The sequence below is a fragment of the Crinia signifera genome, chromosome 4, assembly GCF_055691185.1.
Source record: "Crinia signifera chromosome 4, ASM5569118v1, whole genome shotgun sequence".
NCBI lineage: Eukaryota > Metazoa > Chordata > Amphibia > Anura > Myobatrachidae > Crinia > Crinia signifera.
In genome coordinates this window covers 240,315,797-240,334,603 of record NC_139220.1, presented here as the reverse complement: position 1 = coordinate 240,334,603, position 18,807 = coordinate 240,315,797, and the positions used below count along the sequence as shown (strand labels likewise).

The 18,807-nt window shown below is 44.2% G+C and overlaps 1 protein-coding gene across 3 annotated transcripts in view; it reads right to left on the bottom strand.

Annotated features, from left to right (window-relative positions):
* MAN2A2 (mannosidase alpha class 2A member 2) overlaps positions 1 to 18,807 on the bottom strand; it is a 280,528-nt gene that overhangs the window by 32,853 nt on the left and 228,868 nt on the right. For all 3 annotated transcript variants that reach the window (XM_083184110.1, XM_083184112.1, XM_083184111.1), the window contains 6 exons: positions 9,533 to 9,704; positions 5,588 to 5,715; positions 5,302 to 5,475; positions 4,759 to 4,945; positions 2,330 to 2,507; positions 1,389 to 1,591 (listed from right to left, as the gene is read on the bottom strand). In XM_083184110.1, the coding sequence (XP_083040236.1) occupies positions 1,389 to 1,591; positions 2,330 to 2,507; positions 4,759 to 4,945; positions 5,302 to 5,475; positions 5,588 to 5,715; positions 9,533 to 9,704 (1,042 nt within the window). The remainder of the gene's footprint in view (positions 1 to 1,388; positions 1,592 to 2,329; positions 2,508 to 4,758; positions 4,946 to 5,301; positions 5,476 to 5,587; positions 5,716 to 9,532; positions 9,705 to 18,807) is intronic.

Here is an 18,807-nt window from a genome sequence, read left to right as displayed (position 1 = left end):
GATGTGCGCAGGAGCTCGCATCGCACCCAAAAAACGCACCGTGTATGGGCACTTTAAGTGGAGCGAGATGAAGTACTGTACCAACCAATCAGCTACTGTTTTTTTTTCAAACACAGCCTGTAAACATGAATAATGCTGTGTACATATGGTGATATACTCCCTTCGATTTAGACTATGTTGTCAAAATCAAATCGAACGGGTTTCAGCCACATTCGATGCCGATGCACATTACCATTTAGTGTAAATCGGAGAGAAATAGACTGTGCAGGCAAGACTATGGGCAGTATTCAATGGAAATATTCTCCGTGCACAGCGAGCATTTTTTTTTGCTCGCCGTGCACTCTCCGTGTTCCGGAGGGCTCGCTGCCACTCCTGCTCCCACTATTCAACGTTTTTAAGACTCGCCGCCACTCGCGGCGAGTCTTAACCCCTGCAGCGGACGAGCGTCCGCGGCAGGGAGCTGTCAGGGAGCCGGGGGACGTAGCAGCCAAGAGAGATTAAAGTCTCTCTTGGCTGCTGCAGGGGATATGGGGTGGGGAGCAGGGCTCCCCTGGACCCAGGCAGCACAGGCTGCCCCCCCTATAGCCAGCGGGGGACCCAGTATTCACTGTACCCGAACGTGCTTCGGGTGCAGTGAATATATGAATATCTAATGAGCGGCTCGAGCGCTCCGGCCCCCTGCTGGCTGCACTGTGTAAAAAAAAAAAAAAAAAAAAAATGTAAAAAAATATTTTTTTAAAAATTAAATATATATTCATGTGCTATAGGCACATGAATAAAAATAACATGGCCCTTCACAGAAAAAAAAACCTGATTTTTTTACACCAAAATTAAAAAAAACACCCTTTTAGTTTAAAAGTTCACATTCCTGCTCTCCATCAAAAGATGGAGAATTTCTACACGGAGAGAGACGGCGAGAATCACTTAGAAAGACGGAGAATATTTCACATTGAATAGGGTGGCTCGCCTTTGGAGAAAAAAAACCTCTCTCCACCGCGTGAAAAGCACAAACTCTCCAGAAATCACAGCGAATTTTTCTCATTGAATACTGCTCTATATAGTACAAATCTGTACGATATAGTCCAAGTCAAATGTGTGCACTGCTGCGTGCGATTCTATCCCAATTGATTCGAACAAGTACAGTATCGCACCATGTGTGCACAGCTTTAGACTCTGGTTGTTTCTGTATCTCTCTGCAGTCAGTAGGGTTACAATGGATAAAACAATGACACTTGTAATTCTTGAAAACACATGACAATAGTCTGTAGTCTACAGAGGTACACAACTAGCTTCCATAAAATGTCACACACCTTAGGTCATGTAATGTATTGGAATAGCATCAAATACATTGGTAAAATGATGCACAAATGATTGGTCCGGGCTCCTACCTGAGGTGTGACTCTAGCACTCTATCCATGCTCTTGTAAAAAGGCCGTGAGGTGTAATATCCTGTCCAATAGTGATCCTCTCGGTCAGCATAGGAGAAGAAATCACCAGTAAGCACAGGAAAGTCAGGAGGTTTCATTCCTGGATTCACTCCCATCTTCTTGTAAAGGGCATCAAAGTAATCTGACAAAGTTCCAAACTGGGCCTGTAGAGGGAGTCAACGCTGTTAGCATAAGAGGGGCCTGATTCAGACCAGTTAGCAAGGCTGCCCTTTTTGCAGATGGACAAAATGATGCTGCACTGCAGGTGGGGCAGATGTAACATGTGCAAGGGGAGTTAGATTTGGCTTCTTACAGGTATTCCAGCCCACAGCCCCCATTTGCACATTGTTTGGGTTGTGAAACTAAACATTGAACCTGGATAGAAAATAAAAAATAAAAGCAGCACGGAGAACCCACAGGGTTTAGGGCATGGATGGGGCAATGCTGCTTCTCTCACTGCCTAGGTGATAGTTCAGCTTTTATATTGTTCAGCCATCGTTGACATTTATTATTAACTCTACAGTTTGTAATTGCCTCCTTCAGACCACCAGAAATAAGATCTTTGTAATTTGGTACAAGTCTGAACATTTCATATAAGAGATTATGTGGGGTATGCAACCTGCCGCCGCTATTTCGGACGGGGGAAATAGCGGCGGCTCCCTATTCAATGCTGTCTTTAGCGACAGAATTGATGCGGGATCACGGCAGAACTTTAGAAGCTGTCGGACCCGTTCTGCCGATAACGGCCATGGATTGACGTGATCCCGGCCGCAGATCGCCACCTGTCGTTCTGCAGTCAATCAGACCGCAAACGGGCCAGGATCACGGCTGTCGGGAGGGATCGACAGCCGTGATCCTGGATTGTATAATCCCCTATACATTTATGAAGAAAAAAATCTTACTTTCACATGAAGTTCCAGATGTGAGTTCATGTAATCAAACAGCTTCTGATAGTTTAAGAACTGAGCGTCCCACTCTTGGATCTTGTCATACCGGAAGTCATCTCCCAAGGGCACGAGGACCACCTTGCTGCGGTACAGCTTGGACTTCTTCCGATACTGATCCAACAGTAGATTTGCCCTGTTGGTACAAAGCAAAGATGTCTTTGCAAAGGTTTTTTTTCCAATTTGCTAAAATATCTATGCTACAATTGAGGTCTGCATTGCATTAACTAACCTATATTTGAATATACTGTAACTATTGCATAGGTGATTTGTTATTTCATCTTTCAAGAAGAAGGAATATGCAGATGAGAAAACATGTAAAGAACAATTAGAAAAGGTTTACTAATATTTTTATTGGCATTAGACATCATCACAGTGGCTCCTGCATTTTCACCTACGCATTCCCCCAACAGCTTCCTGTACAAGTCAATTCACTTGACCACTTGTGCAGAAGAACTTCACGTCAGGACACACTGAGATATCCAAATCCAAGATACATCTTTACAAAGGTAACAGGTGTGATGCTTAACCATTTTAAGCAGGGATTAAAGCGTGTGTGTATGTGTGTGTGTATAGTATAGGTAACTGGATTAGTGCATAGTGTAACGTCATGATGTCACAGTTAGGGTGGCCAATCCCATCGGCGGGATCCCGGGATTTGGCCCCTAAAACGCCGGGATTTCAATCCCAGGATTGGAGTTTCCATTCCCGGGATTTCGGGCTTAGACTGCGCAGTCTAATGCCGGGCAGCATCTGAGCTGGTGCTCAGACGCTGCCCGGCTTCTCCCGTCCCGGGCAGTGCGGCTCTGCTCAGTGTGACGGTGTCAGAGGTCATGCTGCGCAGGCCACACAACAGCCGCCTCGTCCTGTGCGCACTGCACTGACCTCCCGCCGCCTCCATGAGAAACCGGCCACCCTCCCACCCAGGCTGCCTGCATGATTCCCCTCTTCCCGGACCGCCGTAACATCGCCCGACGTCCACCCGCCCAGGCTGCATCATCCCACCTACACACCCAGGCTGCATCCACCCGGCCGCACCGCACCTGTAAGTAAATATGCAGGCGGTTGGGGCGGGTTTTTGCATTCGGGAAGCCAATCCCAGGATTGGCCATTTTTCAATCCTGGGAATTCCGGGATTGAAAAAATGCCCCAGGATTGGCATCCCTAGTCACAGTGCTGCAGTGAGGAGCTGCGAAGAGGAGCAGGCACACTAGTGCAAAAGGACATGGGGAGGTATGAGGCTGCTGGAGGGAGTGAAACACAGGAGGAGGTGAGAGGCTGCTGATGGGACAAAGTGGGAGGTGAGAGGCAGCTGGAGGGACACAGGGGGAGGTGAGAGGCTTTTGAGGAACATATAGAGATGTGCATGATAGAAAACTATCTGTCTGTTTAGATTTGGGTTTTAATTAATTAATTTAAGAATAATACTTGAATACTGCTTATATAACTATTCTTAGAGGTGACTCAACCTTGTAATGCCTTCTACAAGGATACCAGACTCTGAAAATAGCAACTCTCAAAAGGTTTGTATTAAGTGGCTGATACTAATGTTAGTTCTGAGCAGGATACACACACACACACACACACACATTCATATGTGAAAAATATTGTAGTGCACCATACTGGTTTCAGACAGGCTTCTATATAAAAATGTGTTCTCATACCTCTAACCTTAATACGCCGCGCAGCGCGAGACGACTGGCACGAGTAAGCCACGATGAGCAGTATATAGTAGCAACTTTATCCTTAAATCTGCATCTTATTCACACTACAGATTCCCCGGAACACGAGAAAATCTGTACTAGAAATGCCGGGCTACATACAGTAGGAATTCATTTAAAATATGTACAAAGTTGCAGATGAAGCACAACAGAACTTGGCACGAGATACAGCCATGGCCGCTGCATCATAGCACTTCCTACACAGATTTAGACTCAGTCGCACACAAATGTCACAAATTAAAATAATCAGTATACTCCGATGAAGCATTTTTATCTCATGACACCTTAAGACCAAGATATTTCATATGAAAAAAGCGGGGTTACATGGAACTGCGACGATAGTGTCTCGAGAATACATCTCTAATTCCTTAACCCTTTGAGTGCCAAGTGAATTTGTCAAAATCGGTGTGAAAATTGCCACACAAACATTTTGTAAATTTTATTTGAATTTATATAACGAATATGAGCGACGTTGTCATTTTTAGCTGATATTTTGCACATCTCGCACAGAGATGTTGGCACTCAAGGGTTAAAAATGATGTTTCATTCTGTAGCAAACTTTGTCCTTGTACAAGTAATCAACCCATACGAGTCAGGAACCGGCTGTCCCTTACGATCCCTTTTGCACTATGTTGGTAAGTAATCTCCCTGAACCACGCCACTTACCGCTCAGCAACATTAGACTCTGTGATGGGTCTTGGCGGAGTTTTCCAAGGACAATTGATTCTGCCTCCTGGCAAGCGCCTGAAATCAAACTGGCAGCAGATTTTTGGGTCCGGGCCACAGGTGTGAGGAACATCATAGCTGTAAAAAGGCATCATGTGGCAGAAGATATCAGTGCTGGAATCAGGGTCTGAAATTGGATCGTAATAAAAAAGAAATATGAAAAGCAAAAAACTTTACATGCTCTACTTTTGGATTTCATTGATATCGTCACCATTTGCAAATACGTAACTTTTTTTGCCTCGGGATTAAAAAATATTTACTAAAGTTGGAGACTACCAACAGAACGTAACATGCAACCAAGACTGCAACAACAACTAGAAAATCTGACAAGTTCCAATGTTGCTCTTATTAAATATTGTAGTGCTGTTGTGAAGAAGGTTGTGCTGGTCAATACACAGCCAAGCAATACATACTGTATGCCATCTATAGTAGGCATCTCCCAAACCACATGTTGATAACTATTGCTACAAAAATGGCACATACCCCATGTCTGCCTCCACATAAACTCCAGGCTTCGAGTGGCTGCAAAATGTTTCTTGATAGAGTAATGCACCCGTTGGATCAGCATGCTGGTTAGGTTGGAGCGCTTCAAAAGGTAAGGCATGGTAGAACTGTGTCCAAAAGGGTCCACTGCCCATCCTGACCTTGGATTAACACCTGTATATTAAGTGAAACCAATAATTAAGAAAAATTACTTATTTTTAAGATACTCTGACACCATTTGCCAAGTACTGTAGCAAAAGAGAAAACCCAAATTATCACCCCATACCAATATTTTTCTTTAGCCATTGATGCCCTTCTATCATCTGGTCGATCATGGCAAAGTAGTGAGTGTTGGCTTCATCAGGCATCACCCATCCACCGCTAGTCATTTCCAGTTGACCATTAGCAACTAACCTATGGAGAGAAAACACACAGAGCAAGCGATCTGATAAGGGTCTAATGTATAGGACTGTAATTGCAATAAATATAGTCTAATTCAGGAGTAGCCAACTCCAGTCCTCAAGAGCTACCAACCAGTGGCGTAACAGAAAATTTTGCTCCCCCCCGCCGGGACAATATCGGCGCCCCCCCCCCCCCCCGTTAAAAGACAAGACCCCCCCTCCGGGGAGCTGGCAGGGGGGTCCGTACGGCGCGGGGGTACCTGTGGTCAGGGACTCGGGAGAGCCTGGAGGTCCCTGCGGCGCTGATTATGAGTTGCCGGGGTCCCTACAGCGAAGTGGAAATACTGCGCTACCGCCGTGCGGCGGCGCGGGAAGCACTTCTGACTCTGAAAACACTGGGCGCATGCTGATTGGCTGAATCTCAGCCAATCAGTGTGCGGCCGCGGCCAGTGTTTTCAAAGTTAGACGTGCTTCCCACGCCGCCGCACGGCGGTAACGCAGTATTTCCACTTTGCTGCAGGGACCCCGGCAACTCATAATCAGCGCCGCAGGGACCTCCAGGCTCTCCCGAGTCCCTGACCACAGGTACCCCCGCGCCGCACGGACCCCCCTGCCAGCTCCCCGCTGCACCCACAAGCAGTGGGGAGCTGGCGAAGAAACAACAGCGCCCGCAGACCCCCGGCGCCTCCCCGCCACCGCGGGGGCTGCGGCCCTTTAGTTACGCCACTGCTACCAACAGTTAACATTTTCCAGGTCTCACAGAATCACAAGTGGGTATCCGGACTATTGTTAGACAGACCTTACATCGACAGCCATTACATAGACACCATTAGTTCGACAGCTCAATAGGTCGACATGGTTTTAGGTCGACATACCATTAGGTCGACATGTCATTAGGTCGACAGGTCGTTAGGTCGAAAGCTCATTAGGTCGACATGTTTTTAGGTCGACACTGCCATTAGGTCGACAGTGTCTATGTCGACAGTCAAAAGGTCGACATGGGTTTTTTCACTGTTTTTTGAGCCGACAGGCGGTATTTCATGCCCTACTATCCACTAGGGCGTGGTGGGAGAATAAAATAGTGTGCCGAGCGCAGCGAGGCACCGTGCCCGAAGCATGGCGAGCGAAGCGAGCGATGCGAGGGGCTGCGGTACACTTCAAACTGTGTCCATGTCGACTGTGTCGACATTTCGGCCAAAAAACAGTGAAAAAACCCATGTCGACCTTTTGACTGTCGACATAGACACTGTCGACCTAATGGCAGTGTCGACCTAAAAACATGTCGACCTAATGAGCTGTCGACATAATGAGCTGTCGACCTAACGACCTGTCGACCTAATGACATGTTGACCTAATGGTATGTCGACCTAAAACCATGTCGACCTATTGAGCTGTCGAACTAATGGTGTCTATGTAATGGCTGTCGATGTAAGGTCTGTCGGTACTTGTGAGTTATCTGGGCGTCCGATTTTGGATCCGATATCGTATGCGATATCGTATGCGATATCGCATGCAAATCGCATGCAAATCGTAAGTACAAAATCGGGAGCCTCACAAGTACCGATTTGCTATTCATTTCATTACCCCACTATCCCCAAAGTGTGTCTATCAACGTGAACCCGAAGCGTGGCGAGCGCAGCGAGCCCGCGAGGGGCGGCGGTACGCGTCCTCCGACCTTTTCATGCCCTACTATCCACTAGGGCGTGGAGTGAGAATAGAATAGTGTGGCGAGCGCAGCGAGCCACCGAGCCCGAAGCGTGGCGAGCGCAGCGAGCCCCGCGAGGGGACGCGGACACCTTCACAGGTATCCGCGTGCCCTTGCGGGCTTCACAGGTGTCCGCGTCCCCTCGCGGGGCTCGCTGCGCTCGCCACGCTTCGGGCTCGGTGGCTCGCTGCGCTCGCCACACTATTCTATTCTCACTCCACGCCCTAGTGGATAGTAGGGCATGAAAAGGTCGGAGGACGCGTACCGCCGCCCCTCGCGGGCTCGCTGCGCTCGCCACGCTTCGGGTTCACGTTGATAGACAGACTTTGGGGATAGTGGGGTAATGAAATGAATAGCAAATCTGATGCAAATCGCATGCTAAATCGCATGTAAATCGCATGTAAATCGCAAATCGGATCCGATATCGTATGCGATATCGTATGCGATATCGCATGCAAATCGCATGCAAATCGTAAGTACAAAATCGGACGCCCGGATAACTCACAAGTACCGGTCTGTCTAATATCCGTCCCAGACCCCACAAGTGAAGTATTTAGCTCCACCTGTGGATCATTTAAAATGTATCAGTGAGTAATGAGTGCACCTGCAGGGTGGGCTGGAAAACGTGAACTGTTGGTAGCTCTCGAGGACTGGAGTTGGCTACCCCTGGTCTAATTTATAGAAAATCAGCCAGTGCATGAATGTTAGCTAAATACACACTGCTCTATTAGGTAAAATCGTTCCCTTATAGACCTTACCAAGCATGAAAGAGCCAATGTTTTGTTTCATACTATTTCTGTAATAATCCCCACAAAATACAACAGCAGTGAAAGGACTTTAATCTCTGAATTGGTGTAGTAAGCTCACAAGCCAAAAATGTGAAAGAGCCAGCAAAACGAACAAGAGTCCCATGTTTTCCCACAGCCTGTACTTAGACACAGAGCATCTGCAGGTGGGGGCCCCCTTTCCCATCAGTGCCCCGTATCTACTGCGCTGATGTACTGAAAAGGTAATTCCAATATATAAATGTCCCTTATATTTGGTCCCCAGTTCATGGCTCAGTAGAATACATAGGGCTTTACTGTTTCTGGGCAATGTATACTGGCTAGTGTGCTGCGAGGTGGACATCTTCTGGATGGTGTACATTGCAGCGGGCATAAGGAAAATGTTTCCTGGACCTGCTATCTGTAGTTGCACTTAAGCCAAGTATTCTTCAGTGCAATTCAAGCCCCAGCACATAAAACATAGTGAAAATCCCTGTATATTTGCCTCTGGATGGGATGTGAAATATATGTTTTATTGTGAAAGATATGAAGCAATAGACAGAAGTGTTGTGTGGGGATGTGAAGAAGGGGGGCGTTTGTTGCGGGATGCAGTCAAAATCCCGATGGTCAAAATCCCGAATGGGTCATAATACCGACAAGGACAAAATCCCGACAAGGACAAAATCCCGACAAGGACAAAATCCTGACTGTTAAAATCCCGACAGGGTCAAAATACTGACATATAGAATGTACAGGTGAAACAGTCAACATGTATCTCCGTCGACAGGTCCCAAGGTCGACATGGGTTTTTTCACTGTTTTTTGACCCGACATGTGCCGACAGGCGTGGTGGGAGAATAAAATAGTGTGCCGAGCACAGCGAGGCACCGTGCCCGAAGCATTGCGAGCGAAGCGAGCTATGCGATTCACTTCTAACTGTGTCCATGTCGACTATGTGGACATTCAGGAAAAAAGTGAAAAAACCCATGTCGACCTGTCGACGGAAAGTCATGTTGACTGTTTCACCTGTACATTCTATATGTCGGTATTTTGACCTTGTCGGGATTTTAAATGTCGGGATTTTGTCCTTGTCGGTATTATGACCCATTCGGGATTTTGACCGTCGGGATTTCATACCGAATCCGTTTGTTGCACCACCACTTATCTGACCAATACCACAGAAATAACATATGCATGCTAGAAACAAAAGATCCGATTTGTATCTTAAAATAAGCAATAATAAGCAAATACCATTGGCATTTACACTAGCAGCAGACATGATATGCTTATAATGGACTCATGCATGGAAATCCTAAACTTCATGCATAACTAACACCCTATTGCAGAAACCCTGGCAGCTACCTGCGGACTGCTGCCCTCTTCTGGGAATTGATGTTGTCCCACCACTTGGAAAAGAAGGAGATCTCTGACCAGATGAACTTCCGGCGTGGGTCCTCTTGCAGCTTCACTACCATGTTGTTCAGGATATGCTGAGTCTGGTCATAGTAATATTTATCAAAGGTTTTTATCCAACCTAACATCCAAAACATAAGACCACAATGAAATGTGTACTGTGTGCACCCACTGATCCACGTCACAATATCTTCTATGGGAAAGCAAGTCCACTCATGGCAGCACAAATGGAACCCTAGCTTAGAGATTAGCAATATCATTCATCTGCACTGAGGCCCTTATTCTGGTTGACTCGCAAAGGCAAATTCCTTCTCAAATGGACAAAACCATGTGCACTGCAGGGGGGCAGATGTTACTTGTGCAGAGAGATTTAGATTTAGGTGGGGTTTTACTTCAAAGTGAGATCTATATTGCAGTGTGAAAATAAAGCAGTCAGTATTTTCCCTGCACGCAAACAAAATAACTCAAATTACATCTCCCCCCCCCCCCCCCCCAACCCTGCAGGGCACATGGTTTTGTCCATTTGAGAAGGCATTTGCCTTTGCGAATGAACCAGGATAAGGGCCTTTGTCTTTCAACCAACAAAAAGAATACCCAACCAAAAGACATTAAATTAAATTGTCTTTTAATATTCATGCAGAAAAAAAACAACAATCTCTGAGTTTGTCCAAATATGATATCCAAGTAAGGACTCTTCCTTCATTAGCTGGTGCAAAGTGGTACATGACAATTACTACATTCATTTTGTTACCAGTTAATCACTTGTTTTCTTTGCATGGAACCTTACAACCCTTTATACTAATAACTAACCGCACATCTACATCTTTTCTCCAGAGACTGAAAGTAATTTCTACATCTGCACTTAATATACTTGAATTCTGTTGATATAAATACAACTCTCACTAGGATATGAAATTGCCATGTGGTATAATTTGCCATGGATGCGCCGGTACACGTAATCAGACTAATGTAATCTTTTGCATTGCTCAAGGTATCAGCATGATAATATACAAATATCGGGAAGCTGTATCCCCCACTGGGAGACAGCTGCTGCAGATCAGACAAGCTCTCTTATTATTCCAAAGAAAGGTCTACAAATAGTTTATTACATTGTTTTTTTAGCCATCAAATTTCAGTTTATGATAGAGGTTTGAAAAAAGCAAAAAAAGGGCCTGATCAATATTATGTTATGTATTTCTTTTAATGTTTGGATGTACTCGTGTGTAGAGATTTTGCTGAGCGATCTGTCGGGGCCAATGTTCACCATGTCGACATTCGGGACAAAAAAAGTGAAAAACCCATTTCGACCTTTTGACTGTCGACCTAATGCTTGTGTCGACTTTCCATCCATGTTGACCTTATATGTCGACCTATTTGAGGTCTCAACCTAAGCCACGCCTACTTTCTGTGGTCGCCATAATGCATGTCAATCCAATGGCCCCTACCTGACTACATAAACCCAAATATTTCTGGAATTAAAAAAAAAAAAATCATTATAACAAGAAATAACATTAAAACAAGAAGCAATGGAAAAAAAACAACCACAACAATAATAATAATAATAATATAACTTGGTCCGCTGACTTGATCTGATTTTGTTTTAAATATATACATACTTCTGAACAAGCTCCTGCTATCCCATAACACTATGCTTTTCTGTAGTATATTTAATAGCACACACCCCTTGGCTCCTTAATCAGAGGTGAGATGACAAGAATAACAGGGATGCTGATGGCAACAGTATACAACTGTAACCTTCCATGCCGAGCAGATGCAATTACATGATGTTAGGGCTGGTGATATACAATCGTCGCTGTGGAACCAGCCCTGCAGGAAAACCTCTTATTTATGTGTAATTGTCCCATGTGACCTGAAGTGCCTGTAAATTGGAAAGATATTCTGTGACTAAAGTCATACAGTATATATATCATTCTAACTGCAGCTTCTTCCAATACCCCGCATCTCTACACGCACATGAATTACACAATGAGCTGGTTTCTCCTACCACACTGCAAAGTTTTACACTAATAAATCAGCAATTGAACCTGCCCTTGACCACCGGCACACAGTACAGCTTCCCTATGCATATATGCCCAGTATGCTTTGTATCTGTAAGGACATGAGCTTACTGTACTTGGTCTTGGTTAGAATGCCCCATACCGTCCTTTCCATGAGGGAGGGTGACACACGCATTTGACATTTTCCTGTAAAATACGCTATGCAAGCTGGGGTTAAAGTCCCTCTGTATGAGGTCCATACTCAGGGTGAGACTACCCCACAGATGTACAGGGCCCCACTCCTCGAGAGCCTCTGTTGCAGGGTCATGGATGAACTTGGATACTTGGTTTATTTCTATGGAAACTTGATTAACGTTGCTGCCAATCAAAATACTGTGAGTGCTCCAGACATTCCCTGTATACAGATTCTCAATACTTTTATATGTCCTTTCTAATGGTTGGCCAAGTCCCTCTATGGTGAATGGCCACACCCCTTATGGTTGCTCATCCCTCCCTTTAAGCTTGGAATCCTACCAATGCAGTCCATGATGCACCCTTCATTCCCTGCTTAGTCCTAAACTGTCCATACCACTCATATATACTCACATCTGTATTCCAAGGAGCTGACACTAAAAGGAGAGCAGTACAGAAAGAGTCTCTGAGGGCAGCTCAGTATCTCTGGGCCGTCATGCCTAGGTATTGGGCACTATTTTCACTGGGTGACATCAACCATAGTGACAATGGTAGCCTGTATTAAAATCAAACAGGATATAAATGCAGAGTGGACTGTGCTCAAATTAGCTCTGAACTGATCGTTAATAGATCTTCATTGTCAGCTGTCTCAGTTGTGATGGCAATCAATCAATAAATCGGTCCCACTGGACTGGACTTTATGGAACAAGGCACTCAGGTCTGACTCATTGGTCTGTATGGACTCCTCCTGAGTAACCTGAAGGTCATGCAAAGTGACCCGATGCTGTGTGTTCAAATCACAGAAGCTGACAGGATGTATTAGCATAATTGTGTAGTAGCAGCTGCAACTGAATAGTGGGTACTTTTTACCTAGGACGGCGCCCATCGCGGGCATCGCGTCCATCGCATGCACTAAAGTAACGGGTGCGACGTGACCGACGCGATGCCCGCGATTTCCCATAGGGATCAATGTAAAATTTTTCAATGGACCCGATTTTTCAGTTCAATGCCTCAATGCCCGCGATTTTGCCATAGGAAACAATGTTAAATGGGCCACAGAGCCCAAATAGGCACCCTTAGCAGTGAAATGTCCCCCACAATTGTTAACGACACCCCACGATCCACGCGAACCCGAAGCGTGGCGAGCGCAGCGAGCCCGCGATGGGCGGTACGCGTCCTCTGACCTTTTCATACCCCCACTATCCACGTCGGCGTGGAGTTGAGAATAGAATAGTGTGGCGAGCGCAGCGAGCCCGAAGCGTGGCGAGCGCAGCGTGCCCCGCGAGGGGAGGCGGATACCTGTGAAGCCCGCGTAGGGCCGCGTTTACCTGTGAAGGTATCCGCGTCCCCTCGCGGGGCTCGCTGCACTCGCCACGCTTCAGGCTCGGTGGCTCGCTGCGCTGGCCACACTATTCTATTCTCAACTCCACGCCGACGTGGATAGTGTAGGTATGAAAAGGTCGGAGGACGCGTACCGCCGCCCCTTGCGGGCTCGCTGCGCTCGCCACGCTTCGGGTTCGCGTGGATCGTGGGGTGTCGTTAACAATTGTGGGGGACATTTCACTGCTAAGGGTGCCTATTTGGGCTCTGTGGCCCATTTAACATTGTTTCCTATGGCAAAATCGGGGGCATTGAGGCATTGAACTGAAAAATCGCGTCCATTGAAAAATTTAACATTGATCCCTATGGGAAATCGCGGATATCGCGTCGGTCGCGTCGCACCCATTACTGTAGTGCATGCGATGCCCGCGATTTTTTACACCCGATGACCGCGATGGACATCGTGGGCGCCGTGCTAGGTAAATTGTACCGAATAGTGTATAACCTACAACTGGGCTAAATGTGAGTTTTTTTCACCGCGGGGGGGGCCAATGTGTGTCTTTATTGTTTTTTCTGTGGGGGTCAAAAATCATAATTGAAAGATAAATTCAAAAGTCCACCTCCTGGACCTATCTCCTAATTCATGATTGCCATCATCTGATTAAAACAGGTTCATTGATAAGAAAGGCGTATGATCACAGGTGATGGTAATCATAAATTAAGAGGGAAGTCCAGGAATAGAGCATTCTTGGACAGATTTATTAAGCCTGGTGAAGTGATACATTGTCAGATGATAACACATCAGCCAATCAGCTGGCTGGGTTAGAAAAATGGCAGTTATGAGCCAATTGGCTGCTGCGTTATCCCTGGCCACTTTATCACTTCACCGGGCTTAATAAATCTTTTGTGAGGTATGAAATATGTGGATTTTTTTTCATGTGATGCCATTAAGTGTTTTTTTCTCCCTTTGTTGAGGCCAATGTGTGTTTTTTGTTACTGCAGGGCAGGGGTTCTCAAACTCGGTCCTCAGGACCACACACAGTTCACATTTTCGAGGTCAACGGTAGGTGTACAGGTGCATTCATTACTGACTGACCCATATTAAAAGATCTACAGGTGGAGCTAATTACTTCACTTGTGATTTTGTGAGGAGACCTGCAAAACATGCACTGTGTGGGATCCTGAGGACCAAGTTTGAGAACCTGCACTGTGGGGGGAAGGGGTGAAGCTAGTAGCCATTGGACTGTCCCTGTGGGTAGCTTTGGAGACGTATGCAGATTGCATGTTTAAAAAAAGTAGCATTGGAAGAGACTGCAGCATTGTCCTAATGATTCCTCTTAGCAATATTTAAATGCACAAAAAGTAAATTGAGGGTACAGTATTATTATTATTATAATTTTATTTATAAAGCGCCATAAGTGTTTCGCAGTGCCGTACAAAGGAACAATACAGGGAGACAAAGCTTGGCATAACATTGAATAAATAACAAAAATACAGTACAAATAAAGAGCGCCACAGATCAATACACATTACAGCTTAAATGTAAGTAGTGAGGACTCAATCAACATACAACTAGAGGCTTGAAGCCAATGATGGAGATGAGTATGCGCTCAAAGATGGTCACTGAGTGTTGGAGTATAGAAGAGCTGTGAGTGAAATGTGAAGAGAAGTGGGCTTTGACAACAGGAGGGAAGAAGGCCCTGCTCAGAGGAGCTTACAATCTAGTAGTATCAGTATAATAGGAAATCTATGGAGCTAATTCTGGTGTTGTTCGCACTACTACTACTACTTTTAAATCTCTCTGCTTTAAAAATATATGTTGTTTTTTTGTGTAGCGAGTGTCATTCATGAAAGCAGCCTATAAACTATTCACATATCTGACAGGTTGTGAATTCTGGGTCCATCTGTGAGCTAAGTGAGGGATCTAGAGATGTTCTGACCTCATTTCAGACCTTGTGCAAAAAGAGGTGACATTTTTGAAAACTCTAATGGTGTTAGGAAGTTCTGTTTTCACGGGTACCTGTGCTACAGTTATATAGACTTATTTTGTGACTTACAAACTGCATATACTGTTATATTCAGGGAATAAGATTAGATATTTGTATTCATTCTCAGGATACTGTTGCCCCTACAATACTTTACAACATATACGGTGTCTTTATGTGTGGGTAGTCACAAATATTGCTTTGAGATTTTGAAAAAGTTCAATTTTCTTCATGTGTGACCATAACACTTTTTCCCACATTGTATCCAGGCCCCCATACTAATGCCAGATGAGCTTTAATGTGCTTCATTTGAAGCAATGACCTCTGTAAGCCACCATCAAATACAGCCCAGCATTGTGCAGAGCTCTTTATATAGATGACTGGACTGTTGCAGAGTCTGTGTGGTTTGAGCTTCTACGTTCTGATAATAGATAATTTTACAGTAGCCGCTACTGCTTCATGTCCACCTCTGAACCAGGCCCTTTATGACTACATTCCCTCACATCTGCGGTGGCTTGTGACCTAAGTATAACTAAACCTATCAACTAAAACAAAAAAGAGGGTCCGTATGGCGGAATTAACATTTATATGGGTCAATGATGAAAATATCCAGCTGTTATTTGTCTTCTCTATCTGTGGAAGAACATTCTTGATTCAGATATTAAATGTACATTTTAACATCCTGGTGAACCCGCCAAAGCTATCATTCATCTGACTGCGCAGAAAAGGTCAGGATGCAAGCATACAAAGATAATAAAATGATCTCCAAACTCCATTATACCACAGTTCAGCTTTTGTCCCATTCCTAGTTTCAGAGGATAAAACATTGCATATGAACATTTTTAAAGTATACCTTAGAAAATTTAGTACAGCCCACAAAATAGCTGCGCCTACAGTACCATTTGAGGTGACAGGTACATGGTCAAAGAATAGCAACATGTAATACTATTCCCTTAGACAGATATGCTTATTTACAGCTATTTTCTTTTTTCTCTCTTTTGCAGGAAGATATTGCTAAGAGCATGAGCTATGCAATGAAAGAGGAGAACAAAATGTCAGCAGCCATCTTTCTAAAACCAATTCACTAAATGATTTAGTGTTTACTGCTAGGCTTTTTTTTAGTATGGCACTGCACCCTACCCAATTTATGAATGCTAAAATGTGCCTTGTCTTTAAATGCAGCACCCTCTAACCTCTTGATGAACCCCTTCCCTCTCACCAGTGCACTGACCTCCAGCTGAACTCGAAACAAGGAGGAAGTGTCCTTTTAAATTTAGAAACAGATGCGGGTGGATTATAAATTTTTGAGATGCCTCAAATTCTATCATCTGGATACAGGTTGCTGGCTTTGCCTCTTTCTGCTGAGGCATACCTAGCCCCTCTGTTGGTCTCCAAATACCAGAGGAGATGCTAGTGCCAAGACCAAGAACAGCACAGCATTCATTATGAGTCAGACTCCACAAATGACCATGGTAAGGCCAAGCCCAGTAACAAATTTAAAAAACTAAATGTAACACCTTCATTTGTCTGGCCATAAGCCTAGCAGGACTCCCATATAAGTGAGCATGCTGTGCCGCCAGCCCTTCCCCCAGCAAGTGTCACCCCAAGACATCTGAAACACTGAGGTTTAGATATAATAGACTTCTATCTGCAGGCACATCTTGTGAAATTGCTGGTTTAATTTTTCTCTACGAGCCCTATTCTTATCTTTGGACATAACATGGGACCTATTACGACAAAGAAAGCATGAAAAAAGAAAGTAAAGAAGATACTGAAGAGACAGAAAAAGAGCTGAAAAAGAAAGCAGGCAGCCAGAACAGGAGGTGAGAAGAACTGCATTGGTTGCAGCTGTACAGAGAGGCTCGAACAAATTTGCCGGATATATATATAAAAAACAATTCCTAAAATCATGTAGAATATGGTCCACAATTTGGCAAGGGAGACACAGGAGAATAATGGACATTGCTAAAGATCCTGGGGAAGGATGCAGCCATTGGGCAGGCTGGACAAAGCCAAGAGAAAAAGATGTGCAAAAAGAAGTCCCACAAAGCAGATTTACAAAGACACGGACAGATTTGCTGTTTTTTATTAAAGAGAAAAAATTGTCAATTTATGACAGCAATTTGCAGAGGACAACCAGACATCCCACCAGGTCAGCAAATTGCTGAAGAAAGCATCACTGTACCCTTAACAGTGGAAAACTTTACTTTCCATTCGCTACTTTAGAGGGAGGTTACGCCAAAATTATGCTTGAGACAGATGCAGTTTGTAAAAAAAGAGTGGCAGTTATGATCTTAAAGAAAGCAGTAATAATTGAAAGCGCAAAGAAGAAAGAATTATTAAAATGTGACTAAAGTCATGGCGAGTGTCGGGTACTTCAGGTGGCATATTAGAGTCCTGAATACGCAGCCTTTCTTAAAAACAGCTATTTATACTATTTAATGGAACTGGCAGGCAGAATGTACCAGTTACATTTTGGGTTAAAGAACATGCTGGACCCAACGACAATAATAATGTATTGAGGCAGATCTGGTCTGTGGATTGCAGTTCATGCATCCCAAAGGAATAATAGACAGTGAACTAAAATTGGAAAATGTTTAGCTGACCATAGGCGGTCAAGTAAAGTGCAAAAACTATGGTCTGGCCCTGCTGCATGTATATGGAGAAACCAATGCCAGTGCAGTTGCTGGGACAACAGGCTATATAGCTCCAGACATTTTTAAAGGCAAGTCATTTAATGCAGCTGTGGACTGGTTCACATTTGTTATTATGATATATATATATATATATATATATATATATATATATATATATATATATGAAAAAGGAAATAAGAGTTCAGAGTGCGCTACCAGAAATTACACAGTTTTTTAAAAACACAATATGATTTAATATAAAAGCCTTATAGGCAATACATAAAAGTGCAGAAATACAACAGCTTTTTTATTTCAGCAAGTTTCTGTTATTCACTTGGTGAATATTCACCCTAGAAAAAGTACCCTATTTCTGGATAGAATATTGAAATTATAGAAAGATCATTATGAAAAAAATATCATATATTGGGCTTACTGATCTTTTAACACTGATCTTGTAACAGGGGCATTTTATCCCAACTCCTGTGCAAGTACCAGACCCTCTGGCTTGGGGTAAATGGCACCCCTTCTTCTATTAATTTATCTGGGAAAACAGAGACTGGAAAAACACCATCTCCACTCAAACCGCACATGTACTCCATGGATATAGATAAACAACTTCAGGTGTCCCACAGTGAAGCTTCCAAAGAGACAATTCTTGCCACAGACCAAAGCCTATTTGATGACATTCAATTTGATTGCCCTACATGGGGTACAATTTATAATAACGTGCCAATGGGGCCATTTGCGAAATCATCAGTTGATGGCAACCTTCACCAAAATAAAAAAAAAAAGCTGCCTCTGCTGTGACCTATGCTACTTCTCTGGAGATATAATGTCTGCCACCTGTAGCAGCTAACTCAATGATGTCAACATTTTTTAAATTCATAATCTACTGCTACAGTTCTGTGAACCCACACTAAGCAGTCACTAGTTTCCTTGTTTTTAGTTTGGTCTGAACTACAGTATAAAATGGGAAATATCGCTACTGGCAACATTCCACACAAAGAAAATAAACAACACTGAGCAGCCACCTCATGGGTGTGTGGGAAGAGCTGCTAAGCTACTAATTATTTCTAAAGTGTTGACAGTTACAT